The sequence below is a fragment of the Rhinoraja longicauda genome, chromosome 18 (genome assembly GCF_053455715.1).
Source record: "Rhinoraja longicauda isolate Sanriku21f chromosome 18, sRhiLon1.1, whole genome shotgun sequence".
Classification (NCBI taxonomy): Eukaryota; Metazoa; Chordata; class Chondrichthyes; order Rajiformes; family Arhynchobatidae; genus Rhinoraja; species Rhinoraja longicauda.
The window spans coordinates 35,943,440-35,968,848 of NC_135970.1; the positions used below are offsets into that span (position 1 = coordinate 35,943,440).

The window sequence follows — 25,409 nt, forward strand, 5'->3', positions numbered from 1 at the left end:
TCTGTTCAATGTAAGTTAGTATTGCCTACCATAAAATAGCAACATCCTGGGTGAGGGAATAAAGAACTAATACATAAATAGTCATTGAGTCATACAGAATGAAACAGACCCTTCGAGCATGCCGACCCAAATGCCCCATAATAATAATAATAATAATAATAATATTCATTTATTGTCATTGCAACGAGTACAACGAAATTAAAAAATAGCCAATCCTGACGGTGCGTACAAACATATATGCAATAAATGCAAAAACAAATAAATACATAAATACAATTAAATACAATTATATTAAGTACAAGATTTTTTAACGGTGTTGCCTAGTGCAAAGGTAGTGTTCAGTTCTCGTATGGCCCTGGGGTAAAAACTGTTTTTAAGTCTGTTTGTTCGGGATTTGATCGACCTGAAACGTCGACCAGAGGGCAGATGAACAAACAGACGGTGGCCGGGGTGGGATGGATCTTTTATTATTTTGCCTGCTCTACTGAGGCAGCGTAGGCTGAACAGGTGCTCCAGGGAGGGCAGTGAGCAGCCGATGATCTTCTGGGCCGTCGTGATGACCCTCTGAAGGGCCTTCCTGTCCTTTTCTGAGCAGCTGGCATACCATGTGGTTATACAGTATGCCAGCACACTCTCGATGGAGCAGCGATAGAAGGACAACATGAGCTTCTCCTGCAGGTTGGTTTTCCTGAGGATCCTCAGGAAGTGGAGTCTCTGCTGTGCCTTCTTTACTGTGGTGATGGTGTTGGTAGACCAGGTAAGATCCTCTGCGATGTGCGTACCCAGGAACCTGAAAGCTGGTACCCTTTCCACACAGACCCCATTGATGTAGAGTGGGTCGTAATCTCCACTGGTTTTTCTAAAGTCAATTATAAGTTCCTTTGTTTTGGAGGAGTTCAGGACCAGATTGTTCACTGAACACCATGCTGCCAGCCTTTGGATTTCATCCCTATAGGCTGTCTCATCTCCTTCTGAGATGAGTCCAACCACAGTCGTGTCATCCGCGAACTTGATGATGGTGTTGGTGGGATGGGTGGGGGCGCAGTCGTGAGTGTAGAGGGAGTAAAGGATGGGGCTCAACACACAGCCCTGTGGTGAGCCGGTGCTCAGTGTAATGGTGGAGGAGAGGTGAGGGCCTATTTTGACGGTCTGGGGGCGGTTGGTCAGAAAGTCCTTGATCCATTGGCAGATGGTTTGGGAAAATCCAAGGTCAGAAAGTTTGGTGACCAGTCTGCTCGGGATGACCGTGTTAAAGGCAGAGCTGAAGTCGAGGAAGAGCATCCTCACATAGCTCCCCTGGTGTTCAAGGTGGGTCAGTGCAGTGTGAAGAGCAGTGTCGATGGCATCCCCTGTAGACCTATTTGCTCTGTAGGCAAACTGGTGTGGGTCGAAGGTGGGTGGGAGGCTGGCTTTGATGTGCTGCAGGACCAGTCTCTCGAAGCACTTTGTGATGACCGGTGTGAGTGCTACCGGACGGTAGTCGTTAAGACCGCTGATGACAGACTTTTTCGGCAGTGGGATGATTATGGCGGACTTCAGGCAGGGAGGGATGGTGGATTTTAAAAGGGACAGGTTGAAGATTTTTGTGAAGACCTCAGATAATTGGTCTGCACATAAGCTAGTCCCATTTACCTGCGTTTGGCCCGTACCATTCTAAACCTTAAGAGATACTAGGAACTGCAGATGCTGGTTTACAAAAAAAGGGCATGAAGTGCTGGAGTAACACGGCGGGTCATGTACCTTTCCAAGTGACTTTTAAATACTGTTATAGTGCCTGCCTCAACTACCTCGTTCCATACACCCAGCACCCATGATACAATAATTTACTCGAACTTGGCGATAATATTTATGTGCTTAGATAGTATAAGAAAATAACTGCAGATGCTGGTACAAATCGAAGGTATTCATTCACAAAATGCTGGAATAACTCAGCAGGTCAGGCAGCATCTCAGGAGAGAAGGAATGGGTGACGTTTCGGGTCGAGACCCTTCTTCAGACTGATGTCAGGGGGGCGGGACAAAGGAAGGATATTGGTGGAGACAGGAAGATAGAGGGAGATCTGGGAAGGAGGAGGGGAAGAGAGGGACAGAGGAACTATCTAAAGTTGGAGAAGTCGATGTTCTGTCACCTACAACGGGACCCCACCACTGGCCATATCTTCCCATCCCCTCCCCTCTCTGCATTCCGCAGAGACCGTTCCCTCCGTAACTCCCTGGTCCACTCGTCCCTTCCTACCCAAACCACCCCAACCCCGGGCACTTTCCCCTGCAACCGCACGAGATGCAACACCTGTCCCTTTACCTCCCCCCTCAACTCCATCCAAGGACCCAAACAGTCTTTCCAGGTGAGACAGAGGTTCACCTGCACCTCCTCCAACCTCATCTATTGCATCCGCTGCTCTAGAGGTCAACTTATTTACATCGGCAAAACCAAGAGCAGGCTCGCCGATCACTTCGCTCAACACCTGCGCTCGGTCCGCTTTGGCCAAACTGATCTCCCGGTGGCCGAGCACTTCAACTCCCCCTCCCATTCCCAGTCTGACCTTTCTGCCATGGGCCTCCTCCAGTGCCATAGTGAGGCCCACTGGAAATTGGAAGAACAGCACCTCATATTTTGCTTGGGCAGCTTGCAGCCCAGTGGTATACACATCGACTTCTCCAACTTTAGATAGTTCCTCTGTCCCTCTCTTCCCCTCCTCCTTCCCAGATCTCCCTCTATCTTCCTGTCTCCACTTAGATCCTTCCTTTGTCCCGCCCCACTGACATCAGTCTGAAGAAGGGTCTCGACCCGAAACGTCACCCATTCCTTCTCTCCTGAGATGCTGCCTGACCTGCTGAGTTACTCCAGCATTTTGTGAATAAATACCTTCTTTATGTGCTTAGAAGTTCATCTCCAATTAGGTATGCTCAGTGCTTTCGAGGAAGTGGGCAGTACGCTATCCTCTGTCCACTTATTCTGGTGACTGCAATGGAACTGAGGCACAGAAAAGGGCAGATGCTGGAATCTGGAGCAAATGCCAAAGTGCTGGAGAAACTCAGTGGGTCAGGCAGCGCCTGGAGAGGGTGCGGACAGGCAGCGTTTTTGGTCCCGACCTGAAACATCGTCTGCCAATTCCCTCCACAGATGCTGCCCCGGCTCAGTGGAGCTCAGGAGCCTGAGTAAGTTCTGCATGTATCCCTGTGACTGACAAACTTCCACAGATGCACTGTAAGAAAGCATAAGGGAAAATAAGCAGAGAGGAGAGAGGAAATATTTTTTAAAACACGATATTTTTTATTACAGAACTTGTAGTTCCATGGATAATGACAGGGGAGGCGATTAAAAAAAAAAAATGAACAAGCATGTGAGGAAATTAACTTTCTTGGAGTAAGTGCTGAAGATGGGCGCAACGGTGGCGCAGCGGTAAAGTTGCTGCCTTACAGCGCCAGAGACCCGGGTTCGATCCTGACTCTGAGTGCTGTCTGTACGGAGTTTGCACGTTCTCCCCGTGACCTGCTTGGGTTTTCTCCGAGAACTTCAGTTTCTTCGCACACTCCAAAGATGTACAGGTCTGTAGGTTAATTGGCTTGGTATAAATGTTTTAAAAATTGTCCCTAGTGTGTGTAGGATGATGTTTGTGTGCGGGGATCGCTGGTTGGCGCGGACTCGGCGAGCCAAAGGGCCTGTTTCCGCGCTGTATCTCTAAACTAAACTGAAAAGATAATGGAACTATCTAGAGAGCGTTATAGGTTGCTAGCAGGGACTCAATGGATAAATGGCATCTGTAATGCTACGATTCCATGATACAGTAGGAACAATAAGATGATTTCTGCTGTACGTAAAATTAATTCCTGTGCAACACGGGTTGGCACACAGGGCGCAGTTGTAGAGTTGCTGCCTCACAGCGCCAGAGACCCGGGTTCGATCCTGACTACGGGCGCTGTCTGTACGGAGTTTGTACGTTCTCCCCATGACCGCGTGGGGTTTTCTCCGGGTGCTCCGGTTTCCTCCCACACTCCAAAGACGTGCAGTTTTGTAGGTTAATTGGCTTTGGTAAAATTACAAATTCTCCCATTGTGCGTAGGACAGTGTAAGTGTGCGGAGATCGCTGGTCGGCGCTGGAGGGCCTGTTTCTGCACTGTATCTCTGAACTAAAACTAAAAAAAAACAAAACTAAACAACTCACAATTCAGGATGGCTACAGACGGAAGATATCACAACAACTGCCGGATGATCAAGTGCAAACTCTTAAAATAATGGCTCTTAGTCACTGATTGTTCCAGAGATCGGTGCAGAACTTGTATTGATCTTTCTTGTGGAAAAAAACAACGAGGTGCTCCGACATGAACAAAAAGGAGCAATGTTATAAAGCTTGGAGGAAGGGAGAACGCTGTGAACTGATGCACTTATATCCTTGCAGCGGCTACGATAGGTATAAGAAGATAACTGCAGATACTGGTACAAATCGAAGGTATTTATTCACAAAATGCTGGAGTAACTCAGCAGGTCAGGCAGCATCTCGGGAGAGAAGGAATGGATAACGTTTCGGGTCGAGACCCTTCCTCAGACTGATATCAGGGGGGCGGGACAAAGGAAGGATATAGGTGGAGACAGGAAGATAGAGGGAGATCTGGGAAGGAGGAGGGGAAGAGAGGGACAGAGGAACTATCTAAAGTTGGAGAAGTCAATGTTCATACCACTGGGCTGCAAACTGCCCAGGCGAAATATGAGGTGCTGTTCCTCCAATTTCCGGTGGGCCTCGCTATGGCACTGGAGGAGGCCCATGACAGAAAGGTCAGACTGGGAATGGGAGGGGGAGTTGAAGTGCTCGGCCACCGGGAGATCAGTTTGGTCAATGCGGACAGAGCGCAGCGCAGAACGATAAGTTCCTTGATTTAATAAGCCGAGGCAGACTTATTACAAAACCAAAGAGGTTTTGCTATACCTTTGGGGCAAATTTTAATGGAATCAAAAGGAACTGCAAATGTTGGTTTATACCAAAGATAGACTTGCAACCCAGCGATACGGAGAAGTTCACTAAAATCAGAGAATTCACCTATTCTCTGATTTTAGTGAACTTCTCCGAACATTCCCCTCCCCCTTCCCGCCCTCTTACTCCCCTTGCACCCTTTCCACGACTAAAGGTCTGTTGTAAGTTGCTAGCCGAGCCCAAAGGTGGTGAATCTGTGGAACTCATTGCCACAGAAGGCTCTGGAGGCCAAGTCAGTGGATATATTTAAGGCAGAGGTAGATAGATCCTTGATTGGTACGGGTGTCAGGGGTTATGGGGAGAAGGCAGGAGAATGGGGTTAGGAGGGAGAGATAGAACAGCCATCATTGAATGGGGGAAGTAGACTTGATGGGCCGAATGGCCTAATTCTTCTCCTTTCACTTATGAACCTATGAACCCAATGGACCAATGCTGGAGAGGTTTATAGGTTTATAAACCTATGAATTTGTATCCCTCGGACTATCAGGGAACCTTGCTATCTGAGGTGATCTGTTGCCAGCCCGGATTTGTCTTGGCCTTCTTGCTTCCAGTCTCCCCCTTCCCCACTCCCCACAATCAGCCTGAACAAGGGTCCTGACCCGAAACATCACCCAACCATGATGCTGCTCCAGAGATGCTGCTTGACCTGCTGAGTTGCTCCAAGCACTCTGTGCCTATCTTTGGGGCAAACTTTCTGTCGGCTGCCCAGGGACCACGCTATTTCTTCCAGCGAGGTGCAAGGTGTAGGCAGGCTCGGAGAGCCCAATGTCCAGCATACCGGCAAAGCCTACAGAATGGTGCAAGGAAGATCCTCCACATTGTATTCCAACGACTAAGAACAAGAGTCACAAGAAGCTCAATAAAATCCCGGCAGCCACACAGTGGAACAAAGTAGTATAAGAAAATAACTGCAGATGCTGGTAAAAATCGATTTATGCACAAAATGCTGGAGTAACTCAGCAGGTCAGGCAGCATCTCGGGAGAAAAGGAATGGGTGACGTTTCGGGTCGAGACCCTTCAAAGTGCTCCCATGAAAAAACAAGATGGCGCCCAAGCCAGGCTACTCTCTGTGTGCTGGTCCCAGAAGTGGATCTGCACTGACTCATTACAATCGCTCCACACTTTTAAACCTCTACTCCTACAGCAGCATTTCTTAATCTAACTGTGCTCTTTGTCATCTCCTCTCAGATCTTAAAGTGTCGACCTCTAATCGGACTTTACCTTGGACTAAACACGATCCCCTTTATCCTGTATCTGTACACTGTGGGCGGCTTGATTGTAATCATGTAGTCTTTCCACTAGCAGGCACAAAATGCTGGAGTAACTCGGCGGGACAGGCAGCATCTCTGGAGAGAGGGAATGGGTGAGGTTTTGGGTTGAGACCCTTCTTAGTCGTTCCGCTGACTGGATAGCAAGCAACAAAAAAGCTTTTCACTGTACCTCGGTACACGTCACAATAATAAACTAAGTCTGAAGAAGGGTCTCGACCCGAAACGTCACCCATTCCTTCTCTCCAGAGATGCTGCCCGACCCGCTGGGTTACTCCAGCGTTTTGTGATACCTTCGATTTGTACCAGCATCTGCAGTTATTTGCCTACAAAACTAAACCACAGATATTCTATGAAGTTATACTACGTAAGTAGTATTGAATTGCGGTGTAGACTTGGTGGGCTGAATGGCCTAATCCTGCTCCGAAAACGTACGAAAAAGAAAATGGATTTGTTTCTTTCAAAGGTACATCATTGGCGAGATGGGCAGAACGGCCTATTTCTACACCCTTCATCCTGTACACCAAATACTCAATTTAATTGCAGCCTCCTCATAGTTAAAGACCAAAAATAACGCAATCAGGCACACAAATGAATCGTTTGGTAATCAGATTCACTCACACAGCTTGCCTCCAAAAAAAAAACGACAACTAATCTTAGCTTAGATTCATTTTATTTACATATTAAATGAGAATCACGTTTTTTCTTTCTCTAATTGCCTTCATTTGATGTTTAACCTAATGAAATTAGATTCCATAGAACTGCAAAACAGTCCCTCAAGGCCCTCTGTATGGATGGGTGCTTTTCACAACAGTGATGGGGAAAGGTTCGACATTAATCTGCACCATTCAGCTCCTTAAACAGCATTTACAGAGGATCCGTGTCTTGATAAAAATGATCGTATTGAGCAAATGCAAGCTAATAATATATATGCTTTTATTTTCCGGTTGCTTAGAGGACTGTGCACTTGCTAGGAATACAAACAGCATGTACTCACGAGCAAGTTACTGCGCAGAAGTGCCTCATCTTAAACTCAGTGGCTGATGAATCTTCCATTATAAGACCGCTGTCCATTAAATGTGTATGTGTGTGCTAGAGTGTGAAATAGCATATGTAATTGTGTTCAGTTCAGGGCACCGTGAAAGATGCTGTCAAGCTGGAAAGGGGACAAAGAAGATTTACTGGGATGTTGCCAGGGGCTAGAGGGTCGGAGCCACCGGGAGGGGTTGAGTAGGCTGGGTCTCTATTCCTTGGAGCGCAGGAGGATGAGGGGTGATCTTATAGAGGTGTTATAAAATCATGAGAGGAATAGATCGGGTAGATGCACAGAGTCTCTTGCCCAGAGTAGGTGAATCAAGGACCAGAGGACATAGGTTTAAGGTGAAGGGGAAAAGATTTAATAGGAATCCATAGACTTGGTGGGCTGAATGGCCTAATTCTGCTCCGAAAACGCACAAAAAAGAAAATGGATTTGTTTCTTTCAAAGGTACAGCATTGGCGAGATGGGCAAAATGGCCTATTTCTACACCCTTCATCCTGTACACCAAATACTCAATTTAATTGCCGCCTCCTCATAGTTAAAGACCAAAAATAACGCAATCAAGGACACAAGTGAATCGTTTGGTAATCAGATTCACTCATCCCACTTGGAGGGAATTCCCTTGGAGGGTAACTTTTTCACACAAAAGGTGGTGGGTGTATGGAACAAGCTGCCAGAGGAGGTAGTTGAGGCTGGGATTATCCCAACATTTAAGAAGCAGTTAGACAGGTACATGGATAGGACGGGTTTGGAGGGTTATGGGCCAGATGCAGGTAGGTGGGACTAGTGTAGCTGGGACATGTTGGCCGGTGTGGGCGAGTTGGGCCGAAGAGCCCGTTTCCACACTGTATCACTCTATGACTCTATCATGAACCAACCCGATACCTATCCCTATATTTCTCCCCCACTCTTGTTTCTCGCAATGAATACTTAGAAACTATCTGATTTTCATAACTGGTGTCAAAACTTGATTTCAAGAGAAAGTTAGATTTAGCTTTTAGGGCTAACGGAATCAAGGGATAAGGGGAGAAAGCAGGAACGGGGTACTGATTTTGTATGACCAGCCATGATCACATTGAATGGCGGTGCTGGCTCGAAGGGCCGAATGGCCTACTCCTGCACCTATTGTCTATGTTTCTGTTTCTAACCTAGCCGGTGTTTTCAACTTTATTTAGTTGTATGTTTGATTATAAACTAACGAATAACAAGGTGTTTCTGTTTTGTCACCCTGCTATAGGAAGCATGTTGTAAGGCTGGAAAGAATGCAGAGAGGATTTAGGAGGATGTCGCCAGGATTTAGACAGTAGACAATAGACAATAGGTGCAGGAGGAGGCCAATCGGCCCTTCGAGCCAGCACCGCCATTCAATGTGATCATGGCTGATCATTCTCAATCAGTACCCCGTTCCTGCCTTCTCCCCATACCCCCTGACTCCGCTATCCTTAAGAGCTCTATCTAGCTCTCTCTTGAATGCATTCAGAGAATTGGCCTACACTGCCTTCTGAGGCAGAGAATTCCACAGATTCACAACTCTCCGACTGAAAAAGTTTTCCCTCATCTCAGTTCTAAATGGCCTACCCCTTATTCTTAAACTGTGGCCCCTTGTTCTGGACTCCCCCAACATTGGGAACATGTTTCCTGCCTCTAACGTGTCCAACCCCTTAATAATCTTATACGTTTCGATAAGATCTCCTCTCATCCTTCTAAATTCCAGTGTATACAAGCCTAGTCGCTCCAGTCTTTCAACATATGACAGTCCCGCCATTCCGGGAATTAACCTAGTAAACCTACACTGCACGCCCTCAATAGCAAGAATTTGAGGGTCTGAGCAATCGGGAGAGGAGGTTCAGCAGGCTAGGACTTTATTCCTTGGAGCGCAGGAGGATGAGGTGTGGACGCAGCACAGACCATCGCACAAACCAACCTCCCTTCCATTGACTCCATTTATACCTCACGCTGCCTCGGTAAGGCCAGCAGCATAATCAAGGATGAGTCGCACCCTGGCCACTCCCTCTTCTCCCCTCTCCTATCAAGCAAAAGGTATAGAAGTGTGAAAACGCACACCTCCAGATTCGGGGACAGCTTCTTCCCAGCTGTTATCAGGCCACTGAACCATCCTACCACACCCAGAGAGCAGTGCTGAACTACTATCAACCTCTTTGATAACCCTCGGACTATCCTTGATTGACTTGTTGGCTTTACCTTGCACCAAACGTTATTCCCTTATCGTATCCGTACACTGTAAATGGATTGATTGTGATCATGTATTGTCTTTCCGCTGACTGGTTAGCACGCGACAAAAAGCTTTTCGCTGTACCTCGGTACACGTGACAATAAACTCAACTGAACTGAACTACAGGTGTATAAATTAATGAGGGGAATAGATGGGAGTGTCCCGGGGAGCCGGGCGTGCGGCGGGAGTATCTTGGGGAGCCGCGCCGGCCCGGTCCACCCACCGAGCAACCGCCTCGCCGTCGACCAGAGCGACGACCGAAGACCGGAGCCCGTCCAGGTAGGCCCGACTCGCCCCACAGGCCACCCAGGGGACTGTGGTGAAGCCGGGCGCGAGGCCTGTCTGGGCCGAAGGAGCCTTGGCGGCGGCAGCGGGAGCCTCATCGGCAACGGGAGCCTCAGTGGCGGTGGGGCCTCGCGGTCGATGAGCGTGAGGGGGGGGGAAGACAATGGGGATCCGGTGTGGGGGGGGGGGAAGACAATGGGGACCCAGTGTGGGGGGGGGGGAATGGGGACCCGGTGTGGGGGGGGGGAGGGGAAGACAATGGGGACCCGGTGGGGAGGGGAAGGGGAAGACAATGGAGACCCGGTGTGGGGGGGGGGGGGGGGTGGAGGGGTAGACAATGGGGACCCAGTGTGGGGGGGGAGGGGAAGACAATGGGGACCCAGTGTGGGGGGGGGGGGGAAGACAATGGGGACCTGGTGTGGGGGGGGGGGGGGGAGGCAATGGGGACCCAGTGTGGGGGGGGGGAGACAATGGGGACCTGGTGTGGGGGGGGGGGAAGGGGAAGGCAATGGGGACCCACTGTGGGGGGGGGAGACAATGGGGACCCAGTGTGGGGGGGGGGGGAGACAATGGGGACCCAGTGTGTGGGGAGGGAAGGCAATGGGGACCCAGTGTGGGGGGGGGAAGGCAATGGGGACCCAGTGTGGGGGGGGGGAGACAATGGGGACCCAGTGTGGGGGGGGGGAGACAATGGGGACCCAGTGTGAGGGGGGGGGGGACCGCCGTGAATATCCTTTTTGAATCTCCTTTATCAAGGCGAATTTTACAGCAAAATCTGAAAGTGAAATAATATAATGAAGGCTGATACAAAATGCTGGAGTAACTCAGCGGGTCAGGCTGCATCTCTGGAGAAAAAGAATAGGTGACGTTTCTGAGCCAGACCCTTGTTCAGACCATGGCCATATTAAAAGGCCCCCATCGACGCAATCTTTTTTTTCACGGTGGCGCAGCGGTAGAGTTGCTGCCTTAAAGCGCCAAAGACCCGGGTTCATTAGTGAAAGGAGCAGAATTAGGCCATTCAGCCCATTTAGTCTACTCCGCCTCTCAATCCTGGCAGATCTATCTCTGCCTCTGAACCCCATTCTCCTGCCTTCTCCCCATAGCCCGTGACACTCTTTAATAATCAAGAGTCTATCTATCTCGAACCTGACTGCGGGTGCTGCCTGTACGGAGTTTGTACCTTCTCCCCGTGACCTGCGTAGGATTTTTCCGAGATCTTCGATCTCCTCCCACACTCCAAAGACGTTGGGGGTTGTAGGTTAATTGGCTCGGTGCAAATGTAAAAGCATGGCTGGTGTGTGTAGGATAGTGTTAATGTGCGGGGATCGCTGGTCGGCGCGGACTCGGTGGGCCGAAGGGCCTGTTTAGGCGCTGTACCCCTAAACTAAAACGAAACTAAATACAGCACCACAGTATTCCCCAAATGTATTTGGCTGTAATCTCAAATGGCTTCAACGCTGAATAATGCTGTGGTAAGCATGAATCAATTTCCATTTTTATACTTCAGAGATGAATGTGTAGAAAAGTGTTTATTCAACAGTATTTCTGTTATCAGCCGTGCAGCAAACCACACTGAAAGGTGGCAGATCATCTCACCACACAAAATAACATGAACTCTGGCCCGCTTCAGTTGAAGCACAGCGTTCCAGCACGACTTCACTCACTCAACACTAACAATTCCTACTTTCACAATAAACGTACGAAGAGCATTTGACCGCACTGGGCCTGTACTCGCTGGAGTTTAGAAGGATGAGCGTGGGGACCTCATTGAAACTTACCGAACAGTGAAAGGCCTGGAAAGAGTGGATGTGGGGAGGATCATTCAAGATGAAAAGTCACAAGGTGAAAAGAGGTGGCGCAGCGGTAGAGTTGCTGCCTCACATCACCAGAGACCCGGGTTCGATCCTGACTACGGGTGCTGTCTGTACGGAGTTTGTACGTTCTCCCCGTGACCCGCGTGGGTTTTCTCTGGGATCTCCGGTTTCCTCCCACACTCCAAAGACGTACATGTCTGTAGGTTAATTGGCTTCGGTAAAATTGCAAATTGTCCCTCGTGTGTAGGTGTAGTACTAGTGTACGCTGTGATCGGTGCGGACTCAGTGGTCCACAGGGCTTGTTTCCATGCTGTATCTCAAGTAGTAGTAGTTTAGTTTATTGTCACGTGTACCGAGGTACAGTGAAAAGCTTTTGTTGCGTGCTAACCAGTCACCAGAAAGACAATACATGATTACAATCGAGCCATTTACATGATAAAGGGAATAACGTTTAGTGCAAGGTAAAGTCCAGTGAAGTCCGATTAAAGATAGTCCGAGGGGCTCCAATGAGATAGATAGTAGATTTTTTTTAGATTTAGAGATACAGCGCAGAAACAGGCCCTTCGGCCCACCGGGTCCACGCCGCCCAGCGATCCCCGCACATTAACACTATCCTACACACACTAGGGACAATTTTTACATTTACCCAGTCAATTAACCTACAAACCTGTACGTCTTTGGAGTGTGGGAGGAAACCAAAGATCTCGGAGAAAACCCACGCAGGTCACGGGGAGAACGTACAAACTCCGTACAGACGGCTCCGTACAGACGGCGCTGCATTCGCTGTAAGGCAGCAACTCTACTGCTACGCCACCGTGCCGTAGTTCAGGACCACTCTCTAATTGGTACTAGGATGGTTCAGATGCCTGATAACAGCTGGGAAAAAGCAGTCCCTGAATCTGGAGGTGTGCGTTTTCACACTTCTGTACCTCTTGCCCGATGGGAGAGGGGAGAAGAGGGAGTGACCGGGCGAGGTGAGACCGGTCCTTGATTGTGCTGCTGGCCTTGCCGAGGCAGCGTGAGGTGTAGATGGAGTAAAGTCTAAAGCTGGAAGATAACACGTACCTTGATAACACAGCACTCCGAAATGAGGGTGTCAGGATTGAGAACTTCCACCACGGCCTCTGGGAGAACCACCTTCTTCATGCAGGACATCTTGAAGCCGTACACGTCGTCCCAGAAAGCGACCCGCTCCTCGTGTTTCTTCCGGTCCCCCACCGCGACGAGGCTGATGGTGCAGATATCGGGGTACACTGAAAGAAATCATCAAGGGCATAACTTTGAGTTTAGTTTAGAGATACCGCGTGGAAACAGGCCATTCGGCCCACCGAGTTGTTGCCGACCAGCGATTCCCCGCACATTAACACTAATCCACACACACTAGGGACAATTTTACTTGTGTACAAGACTAACCTACCAACCTGCACGTCTTTGGAGTGTGGGAGGAAACCGAAGATCTCGGAGAAAACCCACGCAGGTCACGGGAAGAACGTACAAACTCCGTACAGACGGCGCCTGTAGTCGGGATCGAACCTGGTTCTCTGGCGCTGTAAGGCAGTCGCTCTACCGCTGCGCCACCGCGCCACCGGGTTTGGGTGAAAAGATAGCTTGTGCGATCATAAGTTCTTGTAGCAGAATTAGGCCATTCGGCACATCAAGACTTCTCCGCCATTCAATCATGGCTGATCTATCTTTCCCTCTCAACCTCATTCTCCTGCCTTCTCCCAATAACCCCAGACACGAGTCCTAATCAATATGTGAGTCTCGGCCTTACAAAATATCCATGGACAGCCTCCACAGCCATCTGTGGCAATGAATTCCACAGATTCACCACCTTCTGACTGAAGAAATTCCTCCTCATCTCCTAACTAAAGGTACGTCCTTTTATTCAGAGGTTATGGCCTTATGGTGCAAGACTCTCCCACTAGTGGAAACATCCTCTCCACATCCACTCCATCCAGTGCAATAAACTAAAGTACGAACTAAATGTCACCTTTCTATGTTCTCCAAGGATGCTGCCTGACCCTCTGATGTTACTCCAGCACTTTGTACACTTGTTTGTAAACCGGCATCTGCAGTTCCTTGTTCCTACCCTCCAGTTTTAGACTGCTCTGGGTAAACATCTGTGATAATCCACCTTATCCCTGCCTCTCATGATTTTATAAATATCTATAGAGATCAGCTCTCAGCCAAATTGTCAGGTTAGATTTAAACCAGCCAATCTGTAAATAGCAAACTCTTAGCAATGATCACACATATTTCCTTTCTTTATTGTCACTGCACCGAGGTACAGTGCAAAGCTTTTGTTGCGTGCTAACCGGTCAGCAGAAAGACCAATACATGATTACAGTCGATCCATTTACAGTACATGATAAGGGAATAACGTTTGGTGTAAGGCAAAGATAGTAAAGTCTGATCAAAGATAGTCCGAGGGTCTCCAATGAGGTAGGTAGTAGTTCAGCAGTGCTCTCTAGTTGTGACAGGGTGGTTCAGTTGCCTGACAAAAGCTGAGAAGAAACTGTCCCTGAATCTGGAGTTGCGCGTTTTCACTCTGCTGTACCTCTTGCCCGATGGGAGAGGGGAGAAGAGTCAAGTCAAGTCAAGTCAAGTCAATTTTATTTGTATAGCACATTTAAAAACAACCCACGTTGACCAAAGTGCTGTACATCAGTTCAGGTACTAAGGAAAAAATGAAACATACAGTAGCACGCAAACATAACAGCACAAACAAAACAGTTCACAGCGCCTCCTCAATGAGCCTCAAACGCTAGGGAGTAGAAATAGGTTTTGAGCCTGGACTTAAAGGAGTCGATGGAGGTGGCAGTTCTGATGGGGAGAGGGATGCTGTTCCACAGTCTAGGAGCTGCAACCGCAAAAGCGCGGTCACCCCTGAGCTTAAGCCTAGACCGCGGGATAGTGAGTAGCCCCAAGTCGGCCGACCTGAGGGACCTAGAGTTAGAGAGGTGGGTTAGAAGATTTTTGATGTAGGGTGGGGAATGTCCATTTAGGGTTTATATGTGAATAGGAGGAGCTTGAAGTTGATTCTGTACCGTACAGGGAGCCAGTGGAGAGAGGCCAGAATCGGGGTGATGTGGTCCCTTTTACGGGTACCCGTCAGGAGTCTCGCTGCGGCGTTTTGGACCAGTTGCAGGCGGGACAGGGAAGATTGGCTGATCCCAGTGTATAGGGAGTTGCAGTTGTCTAGGCGGGAGGAAATGAAAGCGTGAATGATTTTTTCAAGAGGGAGTGGCCAGCAAGCGACTGGTCCTCGATTATGCTGCTGGCCTTGCCGAGGCAACGTGAGGTATAAATGGAGTAGATGGAAGGGAGGTCGGTTTGAGTGATGTGTGACTGCGTCCACAATTTGCTGCAATTTTTTGCGGAGATGATCGCTGGAGAATAAATGCTGGACCAGCCAAAGAAGATAATCATCCGAAGATGGACACATCAAGCTGGAGTAACTCAGCGGGACAGGCAGCGTCTCTGGAGAGAAGGAATGGGTGACGTTTCTGGGCAAGACCCTTCTTCAGAGAGAAGGGTCTCGACGCGAAACGTCACCCATTCCTTCTCTCCAGATGCTGCCTGTCCCGCTGAGTTACTCCAGCTTGATGTGTTTGTCTTCGGTTTAAACCAGCATCTGCGGTTCCTTCCTACACATCCAAAGATTCTGGAGTAACTTCCTGTCCTGCTGCGTTACTCCATCATGTTGTATGTCTTTTGTATCTGCAGTACCTTGTTGTTATAAGATAATCATCTAGCTTCAATAGACAATAGGTGCAGGAGGAGGCCATTCGGCCCTTCGAGCCAGCACCGCCATTCAATGTGATCACGGCTGATCATTCTCAATCAGTACCCCGTTCCTGCCTTCTCCCCGTGCCCCCTGACTCCGCTGTCCTTAAGAGCTCTATCTAGCTCTCTCTTGAATGCATTCAGAGAATTGGCCTCCACTGCCTTCTGAGGCAGAGAATTCCACAGATTCACAACTCTCTGACTGACTCTCACAACTCTGCTTCCTCCAAATTAGTGCAGAATAACGTTCTCCTCACCTTCAAACTACAGCAGTGAGGTTTTACTTGTGAACAGTGGTGCAGCGGTAGAGTTGCTGCCTCACAACGCCAGAGACCCGGGTTTGATCCTGACTACTGGTGCCGTCTGTATGGAGTTTGTACGTTCTCCCAGGTGATCTGCATGGGTTTCCTCTCACAGTCCAAAGACCTACAGGTTTGTAGGTTAATTAGCTTGGTATAAATGCAAGTTGTCTCTTGGATGTGTAGGACAGTGTTAGTGTGCGGGGATCGCTGGTCGGCGCGGGCTCGGTGGGCCGAGGGGCCTGTTTCTGCGCTGTATCTCTAAACTGAAAAACCTAAATGTTCTGCTCTCCTTCAAGCTAATGCTGTAAATTTTTAGTTGTGAATACCCAAGACCATCGAAATTGGAGACACGAGGAACTGCAGATGCTGGGTTTACAAAAAAAAGACTCGGTGTAATGGAGTAATTGAGGCAACATCTCTGGAGAACATGAACAGGTGACATTTTTTCCACGAGTGGTAGCTCTACTCAATAACCAAAGTCTGGAGTCTCTTTTTTGCTCTGGTTTATTTTCACCCACGTGTTTAGACCGTAATGTTGTATCCTTATTGTTTTGATGTGGTTATGCTTTATTCTTAATAGTTAACTGTATGTTTGTGTTGTCATTTGGGAGCGGAGCACCAAGGCACATTCCTTGTATATGCACATACTTGGCCAATAAACTTATTCATTCATTCATTCATTTTGGGTCGGGGTCTTTCTTCAGACTGATTCTAGGGGGGAGAGGGGGGAGGAGAGATAGCTGGAAGAGAGGTGGGGGGTGGGATAAGGTCTGATGAGTGATATAAGAAAATAACTGCAGATGCTGGTACAAATCGAAGGTATTTATTCACAGAATACTGGAGTAACTCAGCAGGTCAGGCAGCATCTCGGGAGAGAAGGAACGGGTGACGTTTCGGGTCGAGACCCTTCTTCAGACTGATGAGTGATAGGTGGATACAGGTGATGGGGGGGTGGGGGGTTGATAGGCAGATGGTTGGACAAAAGGCCAGAGATGATAGGCTTGAGATAAGGAGGTACGGACAGAAGAGGCTTGAAACACATAGCTCGATTTAAAGTCTCATCTGAAAGGCAGCTTTCTCCAGCAGTGTGCGTTACTCTCTTAGAATTGCATTGAAGAGACCAGTCTGTACAAAACAGCTGTGCTTTAAAAAGAAAAGTCCTTCAGCATGTAGAACAAAATGCGCTCATGTCAAAGATGACAGTACACAAAAGAAATCTAGTCCAAAATAGGTTGCCGTTTGCAATAGGCTCTCAAAAGGTGTATTGCAGTCATTGTTCCGCCAATCAGCTTCAGATTTTGTTGATAAAAAGTGCGGGATATTCAATGTGAATTTATGCCTCTCTGGTGCCTGTGATGCGGATGAGGGGTCGCTGTGTAAACGACCGGAGCTTATAATTGAAAACGATTATGGCCCATCATTGGAAGCAGGCGAGGCATTATCCAGCACCTCCCTGCCTCATCGTCAATGTCCTTTTAAACATCCCAACGCAACGGGCTGGGCACTTCATTCTCTTCTTATTAGTGCAATCATCGAATGATTGGGGCCATATTAGCGATGTGCTGATTGGACAGGGAGCGGGTGCTCTCTCCGCCACTTTGGCATCTGTGTCCGTCCCCATTCGCCGCCCAGGGCCGCTGCAATTCCCTCAGCGGCCCGCATGGCCGGCCGGGAAAGCGGGACGTGCCCTGCAGCCTCCTGAGGCCACACAAACACCGCCAACCTGAGAACCAGCAAACGCCAAGCTCCAGAGGAAGGCACAGTGCTGGAGTAGCTCGGCGGGACAGGCAGCGTCTCCGGACAGAAAGAACGGGTGACGACGACGGCTGGGGGCGAGACCCTTCGTCGGGTGCACCCTGCGCCCTCCTCAAGCTTCACACATACCATGAAACTGAGAGCGAACACAAGCCGAGCCTCAGAGTGCTGGAGTAACTCGGTGGGTCGGGCAGCATCTCTGGAGAACATGGATACATGACGTTTCACAAAGCGCTGGAGTAACTCAGCAGGTCAGGCAGCATCTCTGGAGAACATGGATAGGTGACGTTTCACAGAGTGCTGGAGTAACTCAGCGGGTCAGGCAGCATCTCTGGAGAACATGGATAGGTGACGTTTCACAGAGTGCTGGAGTAACTCAGCGGGTCAGGCAGCATCTGTGGAGAACACGGATAGGTGACGTTTCACTGAGTGCTGGAGTAACTCAGTGGGTCAGGCAGCATCTCTGGAGAACATGGATAGGTGACGTTTCACAGAGTGCTGGAGTAACTCAGCGGGTCAGGCAGCATCTGTGGAGAACACGGATAGGTGACGTTTCACAGAGTGCTGGAGTAACTCAGCGGGTCAGGCAGCATCTGTGGAGAACACGGATAGGTGACGTTTCAGGTTGAGGCCCTTCTTCAGGCGATTCTCGACCAGAAACGTAACCTATCCATGCTTAGTTTAGTTTTGAGATACTGCGTGGAAATAGGCCTTTCGGCCCATCGTGTGCATACGGAGGCTGAAAGGGGGATCGTTTAATGGAGATGTGCGGGGCAGGTTTTTTTACAGAGAGCAGTGGGGACCTGGAACGCACTGCCAGGGGTGGTGGTGGAGGCAGATACAATAGTAGCGTTTAAGAGCCTTCTGGATAGGCACGTGGAAGTGCAGGGAATGGCGGGGTATGGATCATGTACAGGCAGGTGAGATCAGTTTAACTGAGCATCAAGTTCGGCACAAACATTGTGGGCCGAAGGGCCCCGTTCCTGTGCCGTGCTGTTGTTCTATGTTGTAGGTAACAACTAACGCGCTCAGGAAAGTGCATGAAAGCCATGGTGTGATGGTGTTTTCTTGCGTGCGAAACTAGGTGAGAATGCAGCTACGTAACACTAAGGGCTGCACAGTCTCACAACTGCTGCGGTCTCCGCCAATCAAACATTGCCTGGGGAAATAGAAATGAAGTGGTGCTTTGTCACAACCCACGACTTCAAGCCAGGCCGGCTCATGAATTAAACCAAGCTTCACTGATGTATTGACACGCTCAACTGATACCATTTCAGTTTCCAATCAAAAATTCCATGGCTGCAGGCCAAACACGGTCGTTTTTCAGAGAGACTGTTTACTTGCGCCGGGCATTTTCCCCGAAGAGTCGTGTACTTACAGCTGACAGCGCGGAAATATGTCAAAAGCATCCTTGGGACCGGCCTCGGTATCAAGGATACAAACTACACCAGCATCTTCTCCCGACAACACAATGCGTCATGAGTTCATAAACAATCGGAGCAGAATTAGGCCATTCGACCCATCTTGTCTACTCCGTCATTCAATCGTGGCTGATCTATCCCTCCCCGACCCCATTCTCCTGCCTTCTCCCCCGACCCATGCACTGATGTGACAATGAAAGGAACTCTAAACCATTGAAATACCATGACGAGCCTCATCAACCCCTGCTGTGGGCCGAACCCCTGACACCCCGTGTCAAGAATCTGTGGAATCCACTGCCATTAGTTTTTAAGGCGCAGACTGATAAGATTCTTGATTAGTACAGGTGTCAGGGGTTACGGGGAGAAGGCAGGAGAATGGGGTTGTGAGGGAGAGATAGAACGGTCAGCATTGAATGGGCGGAGGAGACTTGATGGGCTGAATGGCCTAATTTGGCTCCTACAACTTACGAAGCTGACATTTCCCTCACTAGATATTGTTTGCTAGTAGTTAGTTGTTTTACTTTCCACACAGTTATGTTGAAGAGCTGATGGATGAATTGTCAGCAGGAAAGCAAAAGGCCTTCAATACAACAATATTATTTGATGCCAATCTTTACACAAATCACTTTTATCTCTTGCTTGCAGCACAGTTTTTGGCATTCAATATGTCCACTGTTCGCAGCGGGAAACAGAGTGGAAAATCAGCTCAGCCTCATTCCGCACTTTAATGCACCAGGTATCTGCTGTGGCTCAGCAGTTGCCTCGGGATGGTGCAAGTTTAATTCCAGAACCTTGACCTCAGGAACTGAGGCCGCCTCTGCAACACAGCGCTGAAGGACAGCTGCACAATCAGAGGTACAGTATTTCAGATGAGACATTGGAACATGGCGGCACGGTGGCGCAGCGGTAGAGTTGCTGCCTTACAGCGAATGCAGCGCCGGAGACTCAGGTTCGATCCTGACTACGGGCGCCGTCTGTACGGAGCTTGTACATTCTCCCCGTGACCTGCGTGGGTTTTCTCCGAGATCTTCGGTTTTCCTCCCACACCAAAGACGTACAGGTATGTAGGTTAATTGACTGGGTAAAATGTAAAAATTGTCCCTAGTGTGTGTGGGATAGTGTTAGTGTGCGGGGATCGCTGGGTGGCGTGGACTCGGTGGGCCGAAGGGCCTGTTTCCGCGCTGTATCTCTAAATCTAAATCTAAAATAAGACATAGGAGCAGAATTGGGCCATTCGGGCCATTGAGCCTGCTCCGCCATTCAATCATGGCTGAATCTATTTTTCATTCCCACAACCCCATTCTCCTGCCTTCTCCCCGTAACCTTTGGAGCCCTGACTAATCAAGAATCAATCAATCTCCGCCTTAAAAATACCCAAAGCCTCAGCATCCACAGCCGCCTGTGCCAGTGGATTCCACAACTTCACAACCGCGGTAAAGGGGGTATATTTTATTTCTGGGGGAAAATTTATTCGTGGTGCATATCAAATTGCCAGGACGTAGGCACGGTGGCGCGGCGGTAGAGTTGCTGCCTCACAGCGCCAGAGACCCGGGAGCGATCCTGACTACGGATGCAGTCTGAGTTTGTACGTTCTACCCGTGACCTGCATGGGTTTTAGATTTTAGATTTTAGATTTTTAGATTTAGAGATACAGCACGGAAACAGGCCCTTCGGCCCACCGGGTCCGCGCCGCCCAGCGATCCCCGCATATTAACACTATCCTACACACACTAGGGACAATTTTCTTACATTTGCCCAGCCAATTAACCTACATACCTGTGCGTCTTTGGAGTGTGGGAGGAAACCGAAGATAACAATAGACAATAGACAATAGGTGCAGGAGTAGGCCATTCAGCCCTTCGAGCCAGCACCGCCATTCAATGCGATCATGGCTGATCACTCTCAATCAGTACCCCGTTCCTGCCTTCTCCCCATACCCCCTCACTCCGCTATCCTTAAGAGCTCTATCCAGCTCTCTCTTGAAAGCATCCAACGAACTGGCCTCCACTGCCTTCTGAGGCAGAGAATTCCACACCTTCACCACCCTCTGACTGAAAAAGTTCTTCCTCATCTCCGTTTTAAATGGCCTACCCCTTATTCTTAAACTGTGGCCCCTTGTTCTGGACTCCCCCAACATTGAGAACATGTTATCTGCCTCTAATGTGTCCATTCCCCTAATTATCTTATCTTATCTCGGAGAAAACCCACACAGGTCACGGGGAGAACGTACAAACTCCGTACAGACGGCGCCCGTAGTCGAGATCGAACCTGAGTCTCCGGCGCTGCATTCGCTGTAAGGCAGCAACTCTGCCGCTGTGCCACCGTGCCGACGGTTTTCTCCGGGTGCTCCAGTTTCCTCCTCACACTCCAAAGGCGTACAGGTTTTCGTCGGCTAATTGGCTTCGGTAAAATTGAAAATTGTCCCGAGTGTGTGTAGGATAGTGTAAGTGTGCGGGGATCGCTGGTCGGCGCGGACTCGGTGGGCTGCAGGGCCTGTTCCCGCGCTGTATCTCTAAACTAAGCTAAATAACAGCGCACGGGTGACTTCAGGGAATGGACTGCCACTGGATTTCCCTTTGGTAATGGGCATCCCTCTCCCCAAAAACATACCTGCACCATCTTCCTTCAAGTACTTGTCCCGTGCATGTATGACCGAGTCCAACATGGATTCAAACAGCAAGAAATAACCCTGCGTTAAAGAAAGAGTGAACATCGTTAGTCAGAGATTTACACGGTAAGTATACAGGTCCCACAGCCGAACTTGCCCTCGTCGCCCGAGATGACCCATCTACGCTAGTCCCACCTCCCCACATTTAGCCCATATCTTTCTAAACCTTTCCTATTCATGTACCTGTCCGAATGTATTTTAATAAACGTGTAGGAAGAAACTGCAAATGTTGGTGTACACTGAAGAGAGACACAAAATGCTGGAGTAACTCAGCGGGACAGGCAGCATCTCTGGAGAGAAGGAATGGGTGACGTTTCGGGTCGAGACCCTTCTTCAGACTGAAGAATATTTAACATTTAATAAATGGCATGTGCAAGTAAAAATCGCAACAGTTTGTCTGGTCAAATCCACTGACCAGCGCAAATCCCAACAACCAAACGGAAATCCAGCTACCAAAACCAGAAACTTCGATTTATTTAGCGGCTTCAAAGTCTTTTCACAGAAGCCATCAGATGAAATTTGATGTAGAACACAAAGTGGTGGAGTAACTCAGCAGGTCACGGCAGCATCTCTGGAGAACATGGATGCTTCAGGTCGGGACCGAAGATGTTCTTATCCTCTCTCCGACATCTGTAGTTCTTGGAGGCTAAAATCGGATGCTGAGTCATGAGAAAATGAAAGGACGGTGGCGCAGCGGTAGTGTTGCTGCCTCACAGCGCCAGACACCCGGGTTCCATCCTGGCTAAGGCCGCTGCCTGTACGGAGTTTGTACGTTCTCCCTGTGACCGCGTGGGTTTTGTACGGCTGCTCCGGTTTCCTCATAACCCTTTGTACGTTAATTGGCTTCGGTACAAAATTATAAAATTGTCCCTCGTGTGTGCAGGTTAGTTGGTCAGCATGGACTCGGTCGGCCGAAGGGTCTGTTTCCACGCTGTATCTCTTAAATCTAAAACCGAAGATAGACACAAAGAGCTTGAGTAACTCAGTGGGACAGGCAGCATCTCTGAAGAGAAGGAACGGATGACATTTCGGGTCGAGACCCATCTAAAGACTGATACCCAAAGACTCGAAGAGGTAGGTTTTAAGAGATGTTTAGTTTAGTTAAGTTTAGAGATACAGTGCGGAAACAGGCCCTTTCGGCCCAGCGGGTCCTCACCGACCAGCGCATTAACCCTATCCTATCCCCACGGGGGACAATTTTTACATTTATACCAAGCCAATTAACCTACAAACCTGCACTTCTTTGACGTGTGGGAGGAAACCGAAGATCTCGAGGAAAACCCACGCAGGTCACGGGGAGAACGTACAAACTCCGTACAGACAGCACTCGTAGTCAGGATTGAACCCGGGCCTCTGGTGCTGCATTCGCTGTGAGGCAGCAACTCTACCGCTGCGCCACCGTGCCACATGTCTTAAAGGAAGAAGGTCAGACAGGTTGAGGAAGGGTTTTTAGAGCACTTGAGGCCTAGTCAGTTGATGGTGGAGCGGTTAAATTCCAGAAGTCAATATTGGAGAGACAAAGGGTCTCGGCCCCGAAACGTCACCCATTCCCTCTCTCCAGAGATGCTGCCTGTCCCGCTGAGTTACTCCACCATTTTGTGTCCATCTTTGGAGAGACGGTGATGGCTTTGTGTTTGTGTTACTAGATGAATAACAGGAGGCCTGGAATAACAATCCAGAGATGGCCTCCTTCACATCCCATCACTGTCGCTGTGGAAATTAAATTCAGTTAAAAATCTCATCATTAAAAGACTAATCATGGAACTAATGACCAGGCAATACCAGATTGTCACTTGAGCCCATCTGCTTCACTAACACCCTCGGGGGGTGAAATCTGCCATCCATACCCACTAGGATCGCAATGCCTTCCCTGACCCCATCAGTGGTTGATTCAGATTTACAATGATCGCCACATTTATAGGTGATAGGAGAAGGACTAGGCCATTCGGCCCATCAAGTCTACTCCGCCACTCAATCGTGGCTGATCTAATCTCTCCCTCCTAACCCCATTCACCTGCCTTCTCCCCATAACCTCTGACACCCATACTAATCAAGTCTACAGACTTTCCGCTGACTGGAACCCACCCAACAAAAAAGCGTTTCACTGTACTTCGGTATACATGATAATAATCTGAACTAAACTAGCCCATGTAAAATGCGGCTCTTCTGCCTTCTCTTGGCCATGACTCATTGTCCTTGTGAACACAAGGCTGACGAGCAACATTCCACAGAGCCATACATACAGCACGGATACAGGCCCTTCGGCCCAACTTGTCTATGCCAACTCACATCTCGTTTTTGATGACACAGATCTGTGAAAGCTAGTCGATCTTTCCAGTCTGATGAAGTGAACCTGATCTGAAACGCTGTCTGTATTTATCCCTGCACTTATGTAGCCTCACCCACCGAGTTCCTCCAGCTGTGGTGTTTTTTGCACCCATAGCCTCTGGTGTCTTGATCTTTAGAGTATGTTGTTGCCTTTTCTAATTACTGCTACTGGAAGATATTGATGAAAGTGATCATACATTAAGTTACTGAATAAGTCATCAGGCAAATGTGTCTGTAGATCGGGCTGATACTGTGGAAGTCCCCAGTCATTACTTAATTATTGAAAAATCATTAAACTGAGGGCCAAGAACAAATCAACAGCTTGTGTAGGAAGGAACTGCCGATGCTGGTTTAAACCGAAGATAGACACAAAACGCTGGAGTAACTCAGCGGGACAGGCAGCATCTCTGGAAAGTCAAGTCAAGTCAAGTCAAGTCAAATTTATTTGTCACATACACATACACGATGTGCAGTGAAATGAAAGTGGCAATGCCTGCGGGTTGTGCACAAAAGGAATGGGTGACGTTTCGGGTCGAAACGTCACCCATTAACGAAGAAAAAGAGATAAAACCAGAAAGAACATGCAGCGACAATCCAGGCCATTGAACAAGGCAAATTTAGTTCTTAACTTCATAAGTCATAGGAGCAGAATTAGGCCATTTGGCCCATCGAGTCCACTCCGCCATTCGATCATGTCTTATCTATCTCTCCCTCTCAACCTCTCCTTCCTTCGCCCCATAACCTTTGACACCAAAGGTTTAGTTTAAGTTTAGAAATACATCATAGAAACAGACCTAAAACGTCACGCCCTCCAGAGATGCTGCCTGAGCCGCCGTGTTACTCTAGCACTTTGTGCTCTATGGAAGATTCCAGCATCTGCAGTTCCTTGGGTCTACATTAGATCATGCTGCTAGATTGCAAGCTGAGGAACAAGGTGACAATAGTAAAATACAGTGAACACACTGGTTAACCATGGATTACCCGGCTCAATGGGTACAGCGGTGGAGTTACAGCGCCAGAGACCCGGGTTCGATCCTGACCACAGGTACTGTCCGTAGGGAGTTTGTACGTTCTCCCCACGACCGCGTGGGTTTTCTCCGGGTGCTCCGGTTTCCTCCCACACTCCAAAGACGTGCAGGTTTGTAGGTTAGTTGGCTTCCAATAAATTGTAAATTGTCTCTAGTGTGCGTAGGATAGTGTTAGTGTGCGGGGATCGCTGGTCGGCGCAGACTCGGTGGGCCGAAAGGCCTGTTTCCGCGCTGTATCTCTAAACTAAACTAAACTAAAAGGTAATGAATGGAAAGAGTTCAATAACGGTCTCTTTCATCCCACAAAGTTTAGAATACAAAAGGGAGACATATATGCGACAGCTGTGGACAGCCTTGTTAAGGCCCCATCTGTTGCCAGGCATTCAGCTATGGACACCACATCTCAGTTGAGGACACCAAAATTTTATATTGGAGATGAAAGGGTTAAAATTGGAGTCAATATGGCAATCTTATTTTTCTTTAAGTTTGGAAAATGCAGGGATTATCTGA

At 48.8% G+C, this 25,409-nt stretch overlaps 1 protein-coding gene across 1 annotated transcript in view; it reads right to left on the bottom strand.

Moving 5' to 3' along the window:
• The window catches only part of prmt3 (protein arginine methyltransferase 3), a 142,884-nt gene that overhangs the window by 42,982 nt on the left and 74,493 nt on the right, over positions 1–25,409 (bottom strand). The window contains exons 11-12 of the mRNA XM_078415505.1: positions 21,486–21,564; positions 12,674–12,861 (exon numbers count right to left, since the gene is read on the bottom strand). Of these exons, the coding sequence (XP_078271631.1) occupies positions 12,674–12,861; positions 21,486–21,564 (267 nt within the window). The remainder of the gene's footprint in view (positions 1–12,673; positions 12,862–21,485; positions 21,565–25,409) is intronic.